General features: G+C 40.6%; 1 protein-coding gene across 8 annotated transcripts in view; it reads right to left on the bottom strand.

Moving 5' to 3' along the window:
• Nucleotides 1–470: 470 nt before the first annotated feature.
• Nucleotides 471–22,521, bottom strand: part of PTPN13 (protein tyrosine phosphatase non-receptor type 13) — a 112,046-nt gene continuing 89,995 nt past the window's right edge. For 4 of the 8 annotated variants that reach the window (XM_030946870.1, XM_030946873.1, XM_030946876.1 and 1 more), the window contains 23 exons: nucleotides 21,782–21,875; nucleotides 20,913–20,998; nucleotides 20,221–20,383; nucleotides 18,527–18,741; nucleotides 18,347–18,445; nucleotides 16,325–16,686; nucleotides 15,951–16,125; nucleotides 14,522–14,680; nucleotides 14,111–14,282; nucleotides 13,799–14,009; nucleotides 12,680–12,750; nucleotides 11,966–12,027; nucleotides 11,127–11,283; nucleotides 10,624–10,800; nucleotides 9,246–9,328; nucleotides 7,999–8,054; nucleotides 6,788–6,891; nucleotides 5,548–5,696; nucleotides 4,871–4,961; nucleotides 3,866–4,212; nucleotides 3,126–3,341; nucleotides 2,351–2,413; nucleotides 471–1,308 (listed from right to left, as the gene is read on the bottom strand). In XM_030946870.1, coding sequence (XP_030802730.1) covers nucleotides 1,228–1,308; nucleotides 2,351–2,413; nucleotides 3,126–3,341; nucleotides 3,866–4,212; nucleotides 4,871–4,961; nucleotides 5,548–5,696; nucleotides 6,788–6,891; nucleotides 7,999–8,054; nucleotides 9,246–9,328; nucleotides 10,624–10,800; nucleotides 11,127–11,283; nucleotides 11,966–12,027; nucleotides 12,680–12,750; nucleotides 13,799–14,009; nucleotides 14,111–14,282; nucleotides 14,522–14,680; nucleotides 15,951–16,125; nucleotides 16,325–16,686; nucleotides 18,347–18,445; nucleotides 18,527–18,741; nucleotides 20,221–20,383; nucleotides 20,913–20,998; nucleotides 21,782–21,875 — 3,393 coding nt within the window. In that variant the 3' untranslated portion in view covers nucleotides 471–1,227. The remainder of the gene's footprint in view (nucleotides 1,309–2,350; nucleotides 2,414–3,125; nucleotides 3,342–3,865; nucleotides 4,213–4,870; nucleotides 4,962–5,547; nucleotides 5,697–6,787; nucleotides 6,892–7,998; nucleotides 8,055–9,245; nucleotides 9,329–10,623; nucleotides 10,801–11,126; nucleotides 11,284–11,965; nucleotides 12,028–12,679; nucleotides 12,751–13,798; nucleotides 14,010–14,110; nucleotides 14,283–14,521; nucleotides 14,681–15,950; nucleotides 16,126–16,324; nucleotides 16,687–18,346; nucleotides 18,446–18,526; nucleotides 18,742–20,220; nucleotides 20,384–20,912; nucleotides 20,999–21,781; nucleotides 21,876–22,521) is intronic. The other 4 variants (XM_030946872.1, XM_030946877.1, XM_030946875.1 and 1 more) reach the window with 2 other exon arrangements.

Genomic DNA, 22,521 nt, shown 5'->3' with positions numbered 1-22,521 from the left:
CATTTATTCACCATCCAAGGCTCCCACAGACCTTAAAATGAAAATTTTCTATCAGAATAGTTTTGACTGTTTACAGTATCCCTAAACTACAGAGCTACTTAGAATCTGATATCTTGCCTCCAACCTCAAGCCTGGTGGCAGTAAGCAGAGCAGGTTACACTGTTGTCAGAACCCTGCTGTAACAGGGCAAACACACCCCCTAAAAAAGTGATGTGGTCTCACTGCCCAGGTGGGCTGAAAAACAAGGAGGGAGGGAAAACAAACTCTTCACCATAGCGTGGGAACTCTCCAGAAAGGAGCCCACAGTTCTGCCAGATTTTTCAAACAGATACTGAAGAACAGAAGCATACTGAAAAATTAAAATGTGCACTTTATGTCTTAGGGGCAGCAACCACAAGGAATGATGCCATGGAAGGCCAAGAAAAATCAGTCACAAGGACACAAAAATACCCAGACCCACTGATCAGTGTACATTAGGTATATTTTTATTTACAGAGTAGAGATGCCTAATCAATTATAAGGTTAGACACCCTATAATTCAGCTTTTCTTTTGTGTAAAAGTATATAAATATATACATAAAATTCTATGAAGTAAACATTATTAACTGTGATACAGTTAACATTCACTACTATCCTTATGCTAACAGGCATCTCTTAAAGCTTAAATGCTGATTTCAAGATACCCTCTATAAAATACCTCTAATTGTACTAGAAGGGCAAAAATTCTGTGCCATGAACAAGCTTTCAAAAGAGTCTAGTAAAAGGTCTTTGTAATAAAGTTTACAAGATAAAAATACTGCTTCATCCCTCCCACTTCCCCACCCTGAAAGAAACAAATACCCCAAAACAGTTGCAGAACTGCAGGAAGTAGTATAGGATTACTTTTTTTTCTTCTTCTTTACTTTTCTTTTTAAATTAAAATATTTTTATTTCTGTATTTTATGACATATTAAGGAAGCTGCAAAAAATGCAGCTTTATTAAATATTGTTATACAAAAATCTCACATGTGCATCTGTGGGGCTGAAGATAATATTGGTATTGTATGAGCTATCCCTTTTCCTTAAAACTATATACCTTATTTGGAATGATGGAGAGACTTCATAGAAAAGGCATTGGACAGCAACTGAAGAAAGGGATTAGAAAACTATTGGCAAGACAAATAAAATGCTCCAAAGCGTCTCAATCTCCTTGCTTCCTTATTTTAAATGCACTTCTTCTTCAGTATTTTATTTGTCTCTCTGTTTTTCTTCATCCTGGAGTTTGTTCAGGACATAAAGGACAACTTGATAGCAGAAAATGTACTGATCCTGCAAGGAAAAGGAAATTACAGAACATGTTAAAAATGCCTGCACACCTAAGTGCTCTCACTTGCACTTCACAGTTGTACAGCACTTTAAATACTAATTATACTATTAAATAAAATCATAAAACCACCATCACCAAATCCCAAAGAAAACAAAAGACTCCAAACAACAACAATAACCACCAAAAAACAACAAAAAAAAAAAAGAAGAAAAAAAAATCCAAATAAACAAAAAGGCCACAGTGGAAAAATATGAAAAATATGCAACTTCAACTTAAAGCAAATACAGACACTCCTCTGCCACTGAAGATAATATTTCATATGGGACATTTATCTTTCTTTCACATCAAAACCACCTAAAGGAGACTAGGCACTTTATGTAAGCAGAAATGAAGACTGCAAGTGAATTTCAAGGACTTGCACCAACTAATACAGAATTCAGAGGACAGTGGAACTTCTTACCTTAATCTGAGTGATGGAGGTGTGGGGGCTGATAGATGTTTTGGGGTGTGAGGTGGGGATGGGGCTGATAGTTTACTTATTTGATTTCAGGGGTTTTTTTTAACTATGACTTTACAATTCCTTCCCATTCAAAGAAAAAGTGAAGATTTTAACAAGACCTTGTGATGACCATCTCTAAAGTTAATTAGCTCTAGATCCAGATTATTCTTAAAAGATTGAACTTCTGGATGAATATATTACCAAAAGAGATCTCAAGACATATCACTGATTCACAGCAGCTACAGTTAGGCCTTCTCTTCAGTTTATAATGCAACTTTAAACCAAAAAAGCTTAGCTGGCCTCCTCTATAAACACATGCTTTTGAAGATAAAAACTCACATTTTTTTTTAAACACAGATCAAAACAATACAGCATGTTAAAAACAGCTTGTGTTTATAAATGTTAAATACATCCTGCTACTCATCTGATTCAATTCTTGTGACACAAGTGTCACATTACAGTGCACGAAGACAACTGCTGTGTGCATCACAAAGCTCTCTGGCATTTCAGGTGCTTCAGTGAGTGCCTGGGGAATGCAGACCCACCTCTGTCTGAACCATTCCATGTCTCTGCAGGCGCATGGTGCGCACCAGGTCCGAGATGTCGAACTGCCAAAACAATCAGCAAGTTAAACACTCAAAAAAGACAGACATGCAGAACAAAGGAACCTCCCCAGCATCAAACCAGGGAATAGAATTAGGTACATTAGTAATGAAACAAATAATTCACTACAGCCTATGTTTGTCTGGTAGGTAACCAGCATGTGCTGTCTCTGGGCAATCTGGATGTGGCCCTACATCAGACACTCTCCCCTTTTCTTCTGTTCTTTCTGGACACAGGCAATCTTGCTTACTCTGAGCTAAGCATGCAGAAAATAGTTTCAGACATTCAGAGGGAGCTTAGAAACTCCACTGAGCTAAGCATGACAGCTCATCTTTCTTGGAAATTCACCACAGTTTTGCTACCCCAGGCTGCTGAGGGACATAAACATAAGGAAGCTAGCACCCTCCTGTGGATCACCCTAGAAAGCAATCCCTGGTTGTGCTGGAAAAGCCAATTCACACACACCTTCCACCAATTGCCCAAGCCATCATGGCAACACCATTTTTCCCATGCCATGTGCCAGAAGTCCACTATGGTAGAAGATGTCCTTGCCCTGAGCTAACCCACTGGATATCAGAGCTCTCCCCACCTGGGATCACCAGCAAAGAAACACAGTACTGCCAACAGCACGGCACACTCTTTAAGAGAATGTATGGATTCAGTGGAACACTTCCTGCAGGTCAGGAGCGCCCCTGGGCCATCCCCTGGGATACTCACATCGAGGTCTCTGCCGATGAGCCCCAGGACCACATCTATGCAGATGAGGGTGCCCGACCTGCCGATGCCTGCGCTGCAGTGGGTGATGATGGGTCCTGCCTTGTGCACGTGCCTCATGTAAGAGATGAAGGTGAGCAGATCATCCGGCTGCGAGGGCGTGTCGTGGTCAGGCCAGGCCACGAAGTTCAGGTGGGAAATGTGCCGCACTTCGCCCGTCTGAGGGCCAAAAACAACACCACCGTTTGGCACGTGGCAAGAATGAAAAGAAAGAAATGGAGTTCCCAAAGAAAAGTCTCAGAACACAGGGATTTGCCCAGTGAAGGTGCTTTGTAATTCAATACAGCAAGAGCTAAACTGGAAATAACTAGTAAGTAATTTGAAAGTGTAAGGTTCACTGTGCAGACTGAGCTGATCACACAGAGGAATCAACCGGCCAGGCTGAATTATTAGTGAATTAATATCCTTACATATGTTTCTGTGGCCAATGGGGACCAAAATTTAGAGTCTTATTAGTGTAATTAAATCATAGCCTGGCCCAAATGCTTTCTCCTGTAAAGGTCACAAAGCAGCACAAGCTGCCACAAGGAACAGCTGCCCAGTAATGATCACTGGGCAAAGAGGGGAAGTCCTGGGCTGCCTCTTGATGAGACAATGCAAGTGAAAGCAGGAAAGGCAGAAGTATAAGGATAAATATGGCAACACAGAAAATACTCTAAGCTTGCAGAATTAGATTCACTCACCTGAATCTCTTCAAGCTCCAGCACTCTGATGATGAAGCCCTTCAGCTGCTGAAGTCTCACAAGAGCGAGGCGCAGTCTGTCATTGATCATGGTGGTTTTATTGAGCACATCTGGCCAGTAACGCTGACACTTTATCTTTTCTCCCTCGACCTCCTGAGTCATCATGGCAATCACAGTACAGTTTTGCTCCCAAACCATTTGCCAGAAATCTGCTACAGTAGTAGGAAGAGGTCCTTGGCAGGCAATGTAAACGAACTCCTCGTTCCCCACGGGCATGCGAATGAAGCTGGCATTGATGTATCCACCTTCCACCCCGAGAGGGACTCTGGTGGTGTCATCTGTCACCCCCACACAACAGAGAGACCTCATGTTAGCTGTGCACATCGTCTCACCTTCACACAATACAGGCTGAGCCTGACACACTCACACAGCACTTATCTCCACTGATGCTTCCACAGCTTGCTTTAGAAGAAATAAATCACTTAAATACTTAATTTAGGACACTAATCAGTACTTTTAATAAAGAAAAATATGTCTGCAGGAGAAATATAAATCAGCAGACAGGTGGGATAAGCAATTTGAACTGCAGCAACTCTGAAAAACAGAGGTTGAGTTTTCCTCACATAGAACTAACCTCTGTCAGTTCTTACTTCTCAACACCGAACAAGCAGAATTTTATGGCAGGAAATTTACTGACAATAGTACACATGTCTGTTTTCCCAATTCTGCATGGGTAAAACTAAAAAAGCCTTGGTTCCACATGTATACATCATTTAAGACATGGGATCTGCTAAAACAACTGAAAAAATCTGCGAACATCCGTCCCCACCCACCACAGCATAGTAGTATATTGTTCACTGATCCTAAACTGCTTTAAAAATGCTTGCTTTATTTTCATCCTTACTAGGATTAGGAATCAAACCATGCCACCTCTGATCCAATCCATCTGACCATACAGGTGGTGACAGAATATCAACTGTGAATTTCAAATGAGTTAGGACTTACAAGGAAGTATGTTTTTATATCTGTTCTTTCTCCTGTTCTCCTTTGCTTGTCCAATCAAACACTGATCCAGAGGTTTTAACTCCTGGAGGTTCTGAAAAGAAGCAATTATGTGCATTATGTGCATTAGGAAACACTGATTGGTAATAATAGCAAGAGTGGTTATGTTATCAAGTCATCAACAAACAGAATAATTAAAAATCAAATCCTAACATGGAGATGCAAAATAATGCAGTCACAAGAAGGAATCTTTTACATAGCCAAGAAAATGAAATTAACAAAAAACCCCAAATCAAACCCTATATGCTATCAGTAAATATTTTATCTCATTCTCTCAAAAAAGAGATCATGTAACATGGCTGACTTAAGACTTTGAAAAAACTGATTTAACATTCAGCAGCTAGACTTTACAGCCCTTGTCTATGCCTGTTCACATTATATTCACTTGGTAATTTACCAGAAGCAAGAATGATGCAAAAAGCACTTATGAACTGAATTCAAACTGATCTCATCTCTCAGCAGCTTGTGGGAGAAGGGAGAGAAGTCTTTGGTGTCAAGTCTTTTAATCTCTTTTGAGCTTCCAATTAAAGAGCTGTGGAATTCAAGGCAGTGATGATCCAGCCATTCTATTTTTGTTTCATACTGGGAAAAAGGACTTTAGAAGACAAATAGTTACTCACTTCAATCTCTTTAGAAGGGACTCCCTGTTCCAGCAATCCACGCAGCATCCTGATCACTGACTTCAATTTGGCTCCTGAATATTTGCCTCCAGGGAGCACATTCACAGTAGGGAGTGCAGAGACCTCTTCATTTGTCACTAGGGGGAAATCTAGCAGAAGATATAAATATAAATAAATAGCTAAAACCGGGAAACATAAACTGAAGCTCACAGTTGGATTTGCATGTTGCTGTTTTCTCCTGAATGCTCCCATACACAGAGAGAACACAGTTCTCCTCTTAGTTTGGCAGGCAAAAGCAAATTAACTAGCAAAACCAGTAAGACACAAAATCAGCTCTGATGAATCCAGTAACTAGGGTGAGTATTTTCCTGAACTTCCAATAAATACATTGAAACAAACTTCAAGTGTATTTTAAATGTAAGTTCTTCACGCAATAACCTACAAAAATGGATGGACATGGACAGGGATAATTCAGAACTCTCGACATTACATCCTGTGACTTGTTTTTAGCACTAATACTCAACATGTATACAGCACATCTTACAATTATCTCTTGGAAGGACATTTTTTTTTCCAATACAGCTTGCCTCCCATCAGGTCTTCAGTGCTTCTCTGAAGCACAACAAAATTCATAAACCAAGTATCTCTCTGGTACTGCAATTAGAAGTGTCTTAAACCTACTGACTTAGTCTGAAGTATCACATGGATTATCCTTTCTTCTTTAAATGAATGCAAAGGACTGCTGTATATGAACTTCAGGAACTAACATTTCTAATGCTAGCTTAAAAAAAGTGAAGACTAAATCCTGCCAAACACATCCAACTGTACAGATGCCACTCTGCCACACTGAGCAGCACTGGAAGAACGAAGATGAAAGTAATGCCTCATCTGAGCATGGGGTAGATGGTATGTGAAACACATGATGTATCAATCTAATCACAGTCAAACATATATTTATTGTTGCAGCTTTTGTGAGACAGATACTGAGGAAGGAAGTATCTCAGCTAGTCCCAGCTTTCTACAACTACAGACACAACACTGCCAATACTTGTTCCTATTAACTCTCACACACTTACTACATAAAAATGTAGAGATCCTTCCCAGTGCATTGCTGAGCTGTTAGAATCCTCCTTCTACCTGCCATGACACCCTCAAAACATATCCAGGATATCTCAGAATTCACTTCTGTTTATATAAAGTGACCCTGAAGTTTCCCAGTGATTATGTTAAATGTCCTTGCCTTTATTCACATGCTCCTGGCTGACTGATTCAATCGGCAGCTCATCGCTTCCCCACGTGATCTCCTCCTCATCTGCCTGGCTCAAGGAAGGCTGTGGAGGGGATCTATGAGAGGACAAGGTATGGAAGTAAGAAATAACACCCAGAACCAACACATTTGCTACCTAGTTAAAAAAACACCAAACAGGCTCCACCAGAAAGTAATTTATAGCTACAATTATTTCTGCACTGGAGCCCTAACCAGTAATCTCAAAAATGTAAACTTTTTTTGTCCCCCCGTTTTTTTTTCTTTTTACATCTCCACAGGGGATCTTAAAAATGTAACAGTGGAAAAAGAGCCAGGAATATACAAATCTAGTAATAACTACCACTGCAATTATTTTTCAAAGGCTAAGCAATTAAAGATCATCCAACAGCAGATTTGTACTACTCACACAATTCACTACACTTGAGTATCTATTTCCAATTGCAATTTTTCTAACTTTGTTGAAGATACTGATGAATGTATTAAGTATTTTAAGTCATAACGTCACCAAGTCTCAACCCCAAACTTCCCACAAGCTTAACAACATAAAACCATATACATTTTCATTGAAATTTCACTTGGACTAAAATTATTTCACCAAGAAAAACAACCTTGGAAATATCTAAAGTTCAAAGTGGCTCAAAGTGACAGCTAGCTAGTAACTTGGTCAGTCATATGCTTTTTGCTCCATGGAAAAAACAGTAAGCCCCAGGCATCCAAATGGGAGCTGATAGAGCAGAGGAACTCTATATCTGAGTTGCAGTGGTGTAAAACCAGAAGATGTAACACTAATAAAGGTTGTATAGATTTGAACTGGAGACAGCATTGACTGAATGTTTTCTTCACATCCAAGTACCCAGTTGTTAGCACAATGCAAATGATGTTATTTGGAGACATCTGAACATAGTCCAGTTACTTGCTACAATGACATATGAAATGAACAGATAAAAGTAGGGTGTAGTAAACCACATAAAGCTGACTAGTATTAAGAAAAATTACAACTTTTAAAGTAAGGAACAGATCAAAAGAACAATTCAACAAGACATTGGACAGATGTTTTATTTGGTTTGTTTTGGGGGTGGTTTCTTGGTTTTTTGTAGTTGCTCTTCTCTCATTTCAACATATTACACTTCAGACTTCCAGACTTCATGGGTTGCTTTCAATCAACACTAGAAAAGAAATTTTACCTTTCTGGTACAGCTTTTACTTCACAAAAGTCTTCACACCCATTTACATGTGTTGCCTAGAAGAAGTATTTCAAAACACATTAAAAGACATAGTTGCAACATTCACATGCTGCAAGTTTTAAACCATTAACAATTACTGGGACTATTTCTGAAGGGTACTAAGTTCAAAGCAGCACATAATGGAAGACTTTCCTCTTTTAGACATCTCATTAACCCAAAATAACAGAGGACGAGAACACTAAGCACTTGGAAAGACACTCTACTGTAACAAGGCCAAAAAGCTATATTAAAATCACTCCTGACTCACAGCAGCAGCAGAGTCACCTAAGTTTTCCCCAGCTGGCTTTTTTTTTGTTTCTAATACTTAAGAAACCCTTTATAAGCTAAACTTGTTAGTAAAAACTTCTGCCTCGGAGCTGTCAAGCCACAGTTCCCACACTGTGGATATGGAACACACCTCTAAACGACACACATTCGTATTGACACCTTCCTCAGCAGACAATGAAGACTCTGCAGCACAGAGGAAGGCATTTCCATCCTTCTTTCAAGAACAACTCTAGAAAATAATTTCTTCTTTTTAGGCCAACTTGCTTTTCCCCTGCCATACTGGGCCAATTTTACTCGTGGCTCTCCCTGGAGCACATTGACACAGAGCTAGACTCCTGATTTGATTTTCAGCTCTACTAACTGGACAGAAAGCTGCAAGAGCCAGGATGTGCTGGAGAGACAGAGTTCTGCTGATTTGAAACAAGAGACAAAACCCAGACTTCCAGTAACTGATGTAAACCAGGACATACAATAACATAGAGTAAACCACATATAGAATTTATTCAAGCTAATGAACTTATCCTAGCAAAAGCAGCAGGAGAACAAATTTTAAATCCATATTTCCACATTTTGGACAGCATTCATTTTCACTGTGACCACTTCCCTTCTTTGAGCAGGAATCACTGAAATCTTTTAGACTAAAAAGCTGAAGTAGCATTAACAAAGTAGTTTTATTACCACTCTTTTTGAAAAAAAAAGCTGATGGATTTCATATGATAGCGTAAAATAACTTGAGCTTTGTTCTCTTACATAGGTAATTTATGATAATCATATGCTATTTAAAAATAAATGTGTACACACCATTTAAAGCTACTACCTACACCGTTGTAGTTTAAAGGACATGTAATGTTATTTCCACCAATTCTATGCCAATAAGGAAAAAAACTGAAAAAGCACTTGCTATCTTCTTGCCATCCTACCTCTGAAAAATCTTCAGGTAAAGATGACCCATCACAGTCTGTGTCCTCAGACTTATCTTCTGTCACCCTTCCATTCATCTCTGCTGAACAGGAAAATCAGGGGATACAGCATAAACACACCAGAAAATGCCCAGGAGCCACCCTCTCACAGATGTGAATCCTCTTCCACCTGTCTGGCACTAGACAGGGAATAGAGGTGCCAGAAAAACCAAGAAACACATTTAGAGGCCCTTTGCTACCAGAGTGTTGGAGAGTTCTTACTGCATAGGATAAACAGACTTTAGGTTTCTTTATTTTATAACTGGAACAGCTGCCATGTTATGTGAGGTTGCTTTCACAGAATATCTGTGTCACAGAATAACTGATGGACAGGCTGCAGCTACTGAGGTATCACATTCCCCCTGCCAGTGGTTTTTCTGCAATTCAGTTGGATTTAAGCCAGCAGTAGATCCAAACCAGGATTCTACTCTTCGCATAACAAAATGTAATTAGGACATGCCAGATAAAATCTGACTTGTATCTCTTTGCTGTGGAAGCACCCTGCTGCCATACCCTATGGATTTAATTCATCTTCAGTCATAAAGGACAGCCTACAGGAAACTGGAACTACTGGAGCTCCAATGATATTCCTCAGTTGAGATCCTGGCACAGCCAGAACTGCAGTGACCCCTGACTTCTAATGCAATGACCAATACAATAACCCAATGACCTTGCACTCATGACCTGAAATAATTACAGTTTTGAAAGGTGTATATTGAGTTTTAGAAGGAATCTCTACAGAAGCAGCAAGCATCTTGCTTGAATTTTTGGAACATGCATACAGAGTGTGATGCCACAAAGGAACTACAAACCCTACTCCTCACTACATCTAATAATAAGTAAAAGTGAGGAGATGGAATGAAGCAAGAGAAAGGTGTACAGTCAGAAGCAGGTACTGAAAAAGAGCCAATCTTTCTAAAAGAGACAAAGCAGCTTGGTGAATAGTTTGGTTTTGAGAGATCTCAACACATTTCCAAGTTGTATAATCTGAAGTCAACGAAATACTGAAATGCTTAGCACACCAACATGACTGCAGCTGCAGGACCAGGTACCCAAACAATAGGAATTTCACTCAAGAGACAACTCTAGAATAGGAATAATTTTCTCAGATTACTTAAAGCAAAAATCAGATTTTTCAAACCAGAACCTCACTTATTACATTGCATCTCACATTCATGGTAATCAGCAACTATTTGTCTGTGTTCAACTTGGGAAACTTCCAGTTCAGATATCAAACCAATGTTAACCAACTCCCCTGTTGACAAATCAACTGCTTACTTGGCACCTTGTTTCAAAGTGATTTGCTGTCAGGGATGTTCTTTTTAATGGCTCAGGTTACCTGGCAGGTGATTTTCTGATGCAGCCTTCTTGAGATGTAGAAGAGTCTGAGCCTCTGAAGTTGCATTATTCTGATTCAAGAGGTTCTGAGCTTCCTCATCTACAACATCCAACAGATACTGGACAACTTCATTGTGGTCATCCTCATCATAATACTCATCATCTGGAACCTCTGTTCCTGAAGGCAAATAGTGCAAAATGACCAGTTTTCCCAGTACAGAATGGTTTGCAAGAACTGATTTAAAGGGGCAGACACAAGGCATTCTTTCTAGCTGTTACCTTGGCCTTCCTTTATTTCTCTCTAAGACAAAATCCAATTTCCATAAGTCTACTTTCAACATCAACTAACTCCCATAAAGCAAAGCACAAGACTTGGAAATTATCTTCTAAAAGTGACTGCCAGCCTAGCATTAAATTATTTCAGCATATTCAACCATGGTGTGATTCTCTTGTGCTGGTACAATAAATGCAGAATGATGCAGTCCCCATCTCACCTCCTCTTACCTGATTTGTCAGTGTGTTTAGGAAAATCTGACATCTGGTTGCTAAATCCAAGGGAAGGTGCATCTTCTGCCCCTGAGAAGTTCATTAGTGCTTTTGTGTGATGGATATTGTTTTCTGTATTTCCCTGAGAAGGTCCAAGGATGCCATTGCCATTGACCTGAGGAAGCAAAGAACAATTAACAAATTGTTACAAATTACCTCTTAAAGAGCCTGGCAGTTTGTTGAAGCAGCAAACAACCACTAAAAAGTTTTCACCTCTCCTCAGCAACAAATAAAAACCTCTATTCATATCATCTGAGATATCTGGGTGATGGGTGGGAAGTTTCACATTACAAGAGCAAATAAAACAAAATTAAAGCAACTCAGAAAAAAAACCCACATGCTGATGAAGCAGCAGCTTCTACAAGAGAATACCTGGTAGTACTTAACATTATTTTAATCTCTATAAAATGTATGCAAGCTTCAGTACTTTTGGTCCCACAACCTCAGCATCTCTAACGAAAAACTAAGGAAAAAAAAAAGAAAGGAAACCACCTAGCAAATACAATATGAAAGCATCTGCAGAAACTGTGGGCTGAATGGAGTATTCTGGATGACAGCCTTACATCCTTCTCGTAAGACAATTTGTCTTTCAACAAAGCAGTGCCATAAGAAAGAGCAGATCAATCAAAAAAGCTTGCATTTTTATTATGATCACTGCTTATTCATGTCAATTGATAATAGTGGGTTTGTATACTTTGATCAACAGATTGTTTAATTCAATTATTTAGTTTTAAAAGTGTTTCAAGTAGATCCTTTTCTCTGGTTAATGGTAACAGGCACAAGAGAGGAGCATCTACCTTGGGCCCATAAGCATCAGTTGACTTCTCTGTTTTATCACAGGGATCACCACAGGAACAACCTAAACAAAAATGGGGAAAAAGCAACAACTTTTTCTCTGAAATTAAATTAGCCCCCACTGATTATTTTTATAAAAGAAGCAAGTATTATTTAATACTACGTTATGACATGAGTAGCATTTCTGCCTGGTTTCTGTGCATTGCCAAACTTCTGTCTGAATGACTACATCTCATATAATGACTTTTTGAATGTTCTATTTAATGTGATCAGAAAGCATGAATACTAATACAACTAACCAGCTCAAAGCAAAGAGAAATATTGATAAATATTTTAACAACTTACAGTGGAAACATGCACCTTTGACAACAGTGTTGATTCCTTTTTGCTAAAAATGTACAAGATACAGCCCCACAAACACTTGTCATTGACTACTTTTTTTAAAAATAAATATTATCTGACTCTTGGGTCCTTCTTCAAAGGAACCCTTCTGCTCTATATTAGAGAGAATTTCTAAACTACACAAAAAATTATGTAATACAAACACTGTTGGTGAATCTCTCTTCATGGAGCTTTTAGAGGAAAGATCAAGCAAACTCCTGTTGGAGCTGGTCACAAAAAGCTGGACTGGGATAGTATCTTCTGGTCCATATCAGTTCCTTTATTTTTATGAACAGGTGAATTTCACTTGCTGGGAGTAAGCACACAAATCTTACCATTAGCTTTCATTGGCCATGGACTTGAGTTCTCAGGGCTTTTGGATTTTGGGAACACTGCATGACCATCTCTGTGAAAAGAAATATTTACAGGAATATTTATTTAAAAAATAAGCAAATCACAGTAATCAACAGATATCGAAGTAAACAGTGCTACTGGTAAAACTGCTAATCATTCCCAACCAACTTGGTGTCACTTGCAAACTGAGTGAGGACACATCCAATCCCCTCTTCCAAATCATCAGTAAAGAAATGGAACTGGATTGGCCCCAATACTGAGCCTTGGGGAAAGCCCACTAGCACCATTCACCATCACTCTCTCCCTCCAGCCACGTTTTAACCCAGTGAAGAGCATCTCTCCAAGGCATGGGCTGCCAGCTTCTCCAGGGGAATGCTGTGGGAGACAGAAGCAGAGACTTCACCCAATCCAGCAGACACATCCACAGTCTTTTCCTTTTCCACCAGATGGGGAGCCCAGCCATGAAAGTAGATCCAGTGGGCCAGGCAGGACCTGGCTTTCTTGAACCACTGCTGGCTGGACCTGATCCTCTTGTTCTGTACATGCTGTGTGGTCACACTTGAGGTAATCTTGTTCCGTAACCTCCCCTAGCACTGAGGTCAGCCTGACAGGCCTGGAGCTCCCTGCATCCTCCCTGCATCCTGCAGATGGGTGTCACATTGGTCAACCTGCAGTCACCTGGGACCTCCCCAGTGAGCCAGGACTGATGAGAAATGATGGAGAGTGACTTGGTGAGCTCTCCTGCCAGCTCCTTACATATCCTTGGATGAATCCCATCCATCCTCACAGACCTGTGAGTGTCCAAGCGCCACAGCAGGTCGTGGACTAATTCCTCCTATCTGAACACTTGTAGCTCACAGCTGGATACAGCCTTGTGCTCCCAAGAAGCACAAAGCACAGCAAGTACTACGTACCCTTGTGCTCCACTGCAGCACAAAAGCTGTGAATTTACAGACCCTTTCTGTAGTCAGTCCTCAGTAACATGTGGTGAATTTCCTGTCATACTGGGAACAGGTTTTACTCATACACTCTCAGATACACTCATACAATCATGCAAGAAAAACAAAAAGTACAGGGAAGCATCTTCTTCCAGAACACACCTGGTTGCTTTGAGCACCACTGTTGGAAGGCATGTTTCCAGCATTCTTTTGGCTTCTTTCAGAGTCATTCCTTGTGTGCTTACTCCATTAATGTAATGGATAATATCTAGTACATGGAGACTCTCCTCTCTGGCAGCAACTGATTTGGGGAGAATGTCACTAATATACACAGCTTGATAAAGGCTGTCATGGCCTCCTGACAAGGTCAAACCTTCACAGGGAAAGAAGGGGAAACAATAAAAATCAAGGTTTCTTTGTAACTAAAGGAGGAGGTTTTCCTTTAGGGCAAAATGCAGATTAATTCCGTGTTACCTAGCTCCTCCTTATGGCACATCAGTGTAATGTCAGGCAGCAAATGAGGCAACACTGGCATCTTTGGTAACTCCAGAACACGCCCCAGCACTAATCTGACAGTCCTGGGGGCAGCTCGCAGGAAGTTGACAGCATCAGTATGGCTCATGTTGGTGACATCAATGTCATTCACCTGCAAGGACCAAAGCAACACAGGTGTCCTTGTTAGGTCCCAAGTAAGACAGCATTATTGAGGAAGCATTCATTGCTGTTCTCAAGTGCTATTGAATCATGAGTCTCAGAAGGTGTATATCTTTGTCCTTTAACCACATTTGACTTAGCCTACAACACAGTTAATTTTTATTTTTTTTTTTGGACTCAAAGTTGTCCTTTTTGTTCAAGCCCTGTACATGAAAAGGTGAATTCTCTCACTTTTATGAGTCGGTCTCCAGGGCGCAGTCTCCCATCGCTTTTGGCAGGATCCTGAACAACGTCATGCACGTAGCAGCCAACACTGTCGTTACCTTTGGTCACTGTGAAACCCAGGCTGCCCTTGTCTGACTTTGTCAGAGTCACTCGGAGCTCCACTTCCTAGGGGGACAAAACAACACTTTACTAACAGGCAATCAGAAGAATTAAGAACATTTTACTGAATTTAAGATAACTGATTTACCTACTGATTTAAGTGTGACATAAGGCTGGAACAATATTTCTTATCAGATTCAGCTTAAATGCTTCAAATAAGCATCTCTAATGAGTTCTAGACAGAACCAAATAATGATTTACATGGAAATAACATGTGGCCAAGAGTCTATGAAGTAAAATTCTGAAGGCACACGTCAAAATTCACACCTTATTTTACCCTAAACTAGCTGCCATATATAAGAAAGGCTCTGTATTTTTAAATATCTCAACACATCCATAATTATTCAGGACAAAGTAAGTGAGCATGTTTTGCTACAGTGAGACACAATGCCATAGAGCTTATCTGGAAACTGAACACATGCACGTGCTTTGCCCATTTTAATTTGCATTAATTTTGATTTGAAAGATATGGATCTGTCTCATTTGCATTAAAAAGTCACAGAGCACCAGAAAGGATGGAGAAAAAATTCTGAAGAAGGGAGTAAGAAAAATACAGTTTCTTGTCAAATGGGAGATTGGCTACCTATAACCTGGAAGACCCTCACAACTGGGATGTATCAAGATTCCATTTAAATTTTTTTCAATCTTTGAACAGATTATGCGGGGATATGGAAGTCCCTTCTGATACACAAGACACTTCTGTGGTGTCAAAACCTTTTTCAGAAGAGCCTCAAAAATAGGCTCCATCTTGCAGCAGAAGAGAAAGTCTTTGGGATTCATATTTATAAATGCAGCAAAGAACAGGGTCTCCTGATGCCCTTGATGCCTCAATTTATTCTCTGACCTCTGAACAACCACCTAAAACTAAAAGAGCAGAAGCAAGATATCTGCCATTTAAGCTTCCTCTAAGTACAAGGTTGAGAGGTAGGTAAATATTTAATGCCAAGGTTTCCAGGATGAAATGACCCATGAAATGGACATACACACATCTACCTATGTACACATTGATGCCTCCACAGCCACAGAGGGAAATGTATCAGCTCTTTAAGAGCTCACACAGAAAATACCTGCAGATACTGGTATGAGCATTTGCCATTGATTACAAATGGCAATGTATGTGCCATTTGTTAGGCACACATCCAGAGTAGTGCAAGTATAACCTACAGCTATCCCATTTGTGAATTAATGTGCCTAATTTCTATCCACTCTCAAAATCACGACTAAAACAACCACAGCAGGACATTTATGCTCCTGAAAGACAGAAATAATATATTACTGGCTCATATTCTTCAGCATTTTTTTCCAGCTGGGTGAGTAATGAATCTATTTCTCCCAGGTGTGAAGTCAGCTCAGAGACAGGAGTAGCATAACAGTCATTTATTAACATGGACGTGGTAACATCAGGTACAGTTCTACAGGTGGGGATCACTGGCAAATCCAAAGGCAGATCACTACAGATAAAGCAGAAAAAAAAAAGAAAAACAGGAATAAGTACAATGTGGCTGTCATTCATAAATTAATATATGAACCAAGATTGACTTTATGCAGATCTAAAAATCAAATCAAGAGAAGTATTTCTACAAATAAGTCCAATGAACTACTTCTATAAACATTTCTGCAGAATGATGAGGATCATTATCAGCAGCATACCTGTCCTCCAGCTCTGCCTTGCTGGGAGCCTCCTGATCCGGATACAGGATGGTGCGGACAGCGTCCCTCTGGCTGGGGTGTGCCTCGTACTGAGCCTGTGCCCGTGCCTCAGCTTCCCCTGAGGCCTGGTACAGCGCAGAACTCCAGCCCAGGCCCACCTGGGCTGCTGACTCCATCACCTCCTCATCACCACTTCTGCTGCTGTTACTGTAGCTGTCTCTTCTGGAGGGAGATTTTAGCCTTTTCTTGCTCAGATCAGTAGTTTCATTTTCATCTGAGCTGTCGCCTTGTTCTCTATTTGATGGACCAGAAACTTCTCTGCTGACCTCTGGGAAAACTTGTTGGGGCGAATGGATGGGGGTCTACAAAAGCAAAAGCATTTACTTCATAATAATCCAGTTCTGATGACAAAAGAAAATTTCAAAGACTGCATAAAGTTACCAAAAAACAAGGAGTCAGTGGCTACTGACTGAACTGTTGAAACACATCATAGCAGAGTTCCAAAAAGTTCAATGCAACTTGGCCAAGACAAAGTGTGCAAAACTCTGAAATTTATGCTGCTAAAAACCTTTAAATTCATCTAAGGAGAACAAAAATACTTTAGCTTCAGAAAGCCTACTGACAGCTACTTCTAAACTATGCCCAGCAGTCTTCTATGCAACTACCATGAAATCCCTTCCAACCAGAAGCTGAGGCTCACAGAGCTACTGAAGTCAAACCAACCTCACAGAGGAGGGAAACAGAAAGGCTGTCAACCAAAAAGCAACAGTAACAGACTACAAAGACTAAGATAATTTATGCCAAATGGTGACTGTTAACCAAGTTATTAACCACCACTAGATTGAATAACAATTTTGCCAATTGTCACATATTCCCAAGAATTATGCCAGCCAGCAGACAGAAAAGATTTTAAAACTTCATTTATGCTTTCATGGTCAGATTCTTGTGTATATGAACACATCAATATGTGGTAAAGAAAAATTTTGGTTTTCCTCCTCTTTTAATATGTGCACTGTTTTATTAAAGTTACTGTTAAAGTTTTATAAAGTTCTATTAAAGTTGCTGCTATTCCACATTACAAACAGATCTATTATAGGAATAGTAATTTGTGTTATTAGTTTGCTCAGTTGCTTATCTCTCACTCCAATCCTAACTTCACTTAAATTTGTATTTGTCTATTTAAACTTCTCACATCAGACTTGAATGATTTTATTGCTTGAAAGTAATGTTAAAGTAACTCAGAAGCACAGAATCAGAGTATCCTGAGATGGAAGAGACCCACAAGGATCATCCAAGCCCAATTCCTGGCCCTGCACAGGACAGCCTCAAGAATCACACCCTGTTGTCAGAGAGCCTTGTCCAAACACTTCTTGAACTCTGGCAGGCTTAGTGCTGTGATGAATTCCCTGGGGAACTTAAATTGAAGATCTGTCTCCATTAGTTTTACACTTTCCTGTATTACAGAAAGCCCAATTTTCAGGCAATCTGTCCTCTACACTCTCTTTTGTTGAAACACATTTCATTCCCACTTCTTCAACTATCCTAAAATGGCCTTCTGTTCTTTCAATTTATTTACTGAAGCATTTTGAAAATATTCTTTGAGACACCTCTAATTTCCAGGAGGTAAATAAGACAATATTTTCCTTGTTTTTAAATACATCAACACCAAATTGATATTTTGCAGAATATCCTTCACAGAAATATCCAATTTCTGATATCAACTTCAAAATATTGGGCTGCAAAGAAATCTCTGCTCCAGAAACACCGTGTTAAACGAACTTCTCATGCCTTAGGTCACAAAATGGAGGAAAAAAGCTTTTGAAGCCAAACATTCCTTTAACAGTGCACTCCTAAGGGATTCATTCCAAGAACCACATTTCTGCGACCACTCTCCCCATTATTCCATCTGAATCTTGCAGATGGAATAATGCAGATGGAACTAACCCATCCACCCACCAGATCGAATAAATGAACATTAAATAGCAAATAATTTAAAAAAAAATCCCATTCCAGACACCTTACCAGCAACGAAGGGTCAATGTCTGGTAGTATTCCAGATGGTGGCCGGCAAAGGAGAAGAGAGACCTCTGGAGATGTTCCCCTCAGAGCAGAGATGACTTCCTGTGGCCACAGAGGGATTCACTGTCAGATGCAGACTTGCAGGACTACTACAGTACGAGTTTCACTACTATGGGTACAAACCTGCTGGGACAAGCCCTTCAGGGACGCCCCGTTCACCTTCAGGATGACATCCCCGATCTCAATCTGCCCGCTCTCTGCTGCTGGCTGCCCAGGGAAGAGCTTCTTCACCCGCACAATCGTCGAGCCCAGCTGCTCTGGGGCCAGGTTGTCCTCACGGCAGAAACTGAACCCGAGGCCTGAGCTGTTCTTCAGGAGTTTTACCTCAAATGTGTTCTCTGTAAAAGAAACATTAACTGTGGGTGTACCAGCTGTGGGTTCCTCTGGGTCTGGACTGAAGACACTTGAGATGGTAGTTCATGTTCATACTCAAGTGTTTATTATTTCTTATCAGTAAAACAGTGTCATTACTGTGAGTTGGGCAGCTTTTCATTAGAAGGCACAAAATGGCTAACAGTCTCTTGTTACAAGGTCTTTCAAGACTAAACCGTCCAATTAAGAGCTGACACCTAGATTATTTTCCCTTTTAACCCAGTAAGTGATCCCAAAGAGCCCGCAATGCAGACTTTTCTGCCCAACTACAAAATGCCACCCAAACCCAAGAAGAAGAAGGAAGAAGAAAGCATGAAGAAGAAATCCAGGATGACACCCTGTGCCCTCCATCTTGCTTCTATACTAAAAATTCCAAAATCTAAATTTCTCACCAAGTGATGCACATACACTACTCTCTATAATCTACTTCACACTTTTGTGGATTCTAGTCGATCTTGAAGTCTAGGAAACTTTCTCCATGAATGAGGGTCAAAGCTCCCCTGGGGGTCAGAACAACCCAGAGTAGACAGAAAAATATTCCTGGTGCCCTGGGTTTCCACAATTAACTTATTATTTCCTATAGCACATGGCCATGGAAAGAGTGTCTGGTTCTCATATTCCAGACGTGACAATGTGCAATCTCCCCCTCACATGGTTCTTTCATTGAAGTTGAACAGAAGTGTTACCCAAAAGATCCCTCCAGGTTAAAGAGGATAAAAAGCTGATCACGACTTCTCAGTCAGCTTGTCTGGCCTGACAACATCAATGTGTAGGAAGGCAGTCTCCAAAGGACTATTCCCTAGGAAGTCCATTAAGGAACCTTTTAAAGCACAGAGTGACACAACCTTTCCAACCACTGATCAGACATTAGTGAGAGCAGCAACTGGAGCTCCTGGCAGCCATCACAGAGCCCATGCAAGAAGACCCAAAGGTATCTGCAGGGGTTCTGCCATCTGGGTAGGCTTCCCTTCACCTGTACAAATCACCAGCAAGAGGCTGAATTGCGTCAACCTCTAGTCAGGGGCACAAATCCTTCTCTCTTCATCTAGCTCTTGATGTCTTCTCTCTTCTACGACAGGAGCTGCAGGACCCACAGAAGCACTCATTTATATATAAGTATCTAAATTCCCCTTGGCACTCCTTAATAGCACCAGATACAGCAGCACCCCCCTAACTCCAAGCTTGCTACAGCCTTGGCATCTAAGGTGACACTGGGAAAGAACGTGTAACAGTGAGAGAGCAAAAAGTTAACAGTAGTTAAACAAAGTAACCAAGATGTGAAAGGAAGTCTTAAAAATAAACACAACAGCACAAAGAGACTGCATTATGTGCAAGGGCTTGGTATCGATTCTTATCCAGTCAATTTTCATCCTAAGAAGCAAAGAAAATCTTATGAAACTACAGGATGCTTTGACAGTTAAGACAATTGTTCTGTGGGAGCTGACCTGCAGTGACAAAGCTGTAATCTTTGGCATTTGAAGATTCTGTTACTGGCTTCTCCTGTGGCTCACACTGCCCCACCTGACTTGGGAGCGTGCACTGTGGTGTCACTGGAGCATGAGCCTTGGCCCCTGAAAGCTGACCTTTCTCCAACAGCAGGTGCACCACCTAAAGAGATGAAACATTCTCCAGTTAACTGGCAACAGAGATAGCACAGTCTAGAGTATGTGTTTCCTTCTAACTTCTCAAGGTCCAAACTTTTACAGCAGCAGGTGTTATAGACACTCCCCTCCCCATATATGTCCTCCAATTATTCCTTATTTTTTAAGGGTTGTTAAATGGCAACCTCCAAAATACACTAATGGACTCACAAGACACTTGCCAATAGAGTAAGAAAGGGTGTTCTTCCTATAAAGTTGTGAGGGTGTTAAGAGGTGTCAAAGATAGTGTCACTTGCACATTTGTACAGGGAATTAAGTTAAAAACATTTTATAAAATGAACACAAATAGCAGTTCTCAGCAGTTCTGAATGTGTACGCTCACTGGCTATTTTCAGGTGTGCCAGGAAGCCAAGGAGTCCAAGAAAGCAAATCTAAAATAACCATGACAACACTGGGGAGGATTCCAGTCTTGAGGCTCCTTCACCTCTTTTCTCTGATAGAGAACTGGTTCACCACAGACAGGAGCAGCCACTCACCTGGCCTGTGTTTCTCAGGGTTTCAACAGCTTGCTTATGGGTAGCTCCTTCCAAACTGATCCCATTGACAGAGAGCACTCGGTCACCTACATTAATAATTTAAGAAAAAGTAGGTAGAGCATCAACTATAAAACATCTATTATACACAGAAACTTTCAAGCCTGAGCTAACAAGGACAGTTATTTAAGGAAATTCTCCCTCCCTTCCATGTTCTGAGTCAAGAAGAGAACTTTGTAAATAAACGATATGGTTCAAATCAAAGGTCTTTTCCAATCTAATGATTCTGTGGGATAATCCCATGTCAAACCTAGTATTAACCATCAGAGTGACAGCCTGCCAGAAAGCTCAGACTCTTTATTCAAAACAAATCTTGGTCCACAGCAGGAATGCTCACTTCAGTGAAGAATGTGGCCTGGCTTACTAACAAGAAGGGCCATAACAATTACAGCATTTTCTGTATTGAGTTGCCAGGCGTGCCAAGCAAGGAGGCCACAAATAACACAAAGCCCTCTCTCTTTGTGCCTGGAACAGAGAAGCATTCTCCATTAACATAGGCTGCTTTAGAGAACAAAAATCCCACAAGCTATCTCCTATTTTTCCCTTCCACAGCCTCAGCATTGCTGGTTCTGCATTTGTTCTACATTAGTTTTTTAATATTCACCTGCAGAATTAGCTATCAAGGCAATATTTAAAATGACATCTGCAACAGCTTGGAGAAACAGTTCTTCTTCCCACTGAAAAAGGTGCAAGGACAGGAGGCAAACAGAGTGCTAGTTTCCAGGCCACAGGATATTGTCAAGTCCCCCCCCAGACAGTCCTCTGCCCTTTTTCCACATTAAGAGTCCCCACTGAAAGGATGGAAATCCTACCTTTTTCTATTCTGCCATCTGCTTCAGCTGCTCCCTTGGGAATAATTGCTTTCACATAAATACCACCATGCCTTATGCTAGTATTTACACCACCCTAAACAGAAAACAAAAATAGGATTGTTAGTCTTTTTGCAGTTAGAATACTTAGTAATTAAACACAGTGTCACACAAGGAAAACTGTTCTTAGGAAGCATTTGGGCTACTGGCACGTAGAAAAAACAGAGAAACTATCAAAATCAAAATGTTACATCAAGCATGTTCTGTGCAGTCATGCAATTTGCTACAAATTAAGTTGGGGTGAGAAGACTGTAAAAACACAATGCATCACAATGCAAATGCACAAAACACAAACAAATGTCCTTCAGCAGAAACACGTCTGCATTTTGTCGGACTTTACATGCTTGCATGCACACCAAAGCTCAGAGATGTGCAAGAGCACAGCATGCCAAAGCAGGAGATGCACAAGCATGCAGTGTCCTACTCCAACACAACTTCTCTGATGTAACAGGAGATTAAGGAGTGCTGCTTTCTCTCAATTCAGACAAGTTTGAAGGTCTAAGCTGCTCAAGCTGAACTGACATTGTTTTTGGAGGGCCTTGGCCTTTCTGCTGATTGCAGAGGGGGTAGGACTAGATGGTCTTTAATTGTCCCTTCCATCCTAAACCATTGTGTGATTCTGGCTCACTGTGCTCCACAGACTTGGAGGGAAGAGGAAGACCAACAGTGTGTTAATGCTCACT

Source organism: Camarhynchus parvulus, chromosome 4, assembly GCF_901933205.1.
Source record: "Camarhynchus parvulus chromosome 4, STF_HiC, whole genome shotgun sequence".
Classification (NCBI taxonomy): Eukaryota; Metazoa; Chordata; class Aves; order Passeriformes; family Thraupidae; genus Camarhynchus; species Camarhynchus parvulus.
Note: the sequence above shows the minus strand (reverse complement) of the source record. Positions and strands in the feature narration are given on the sequence as shown.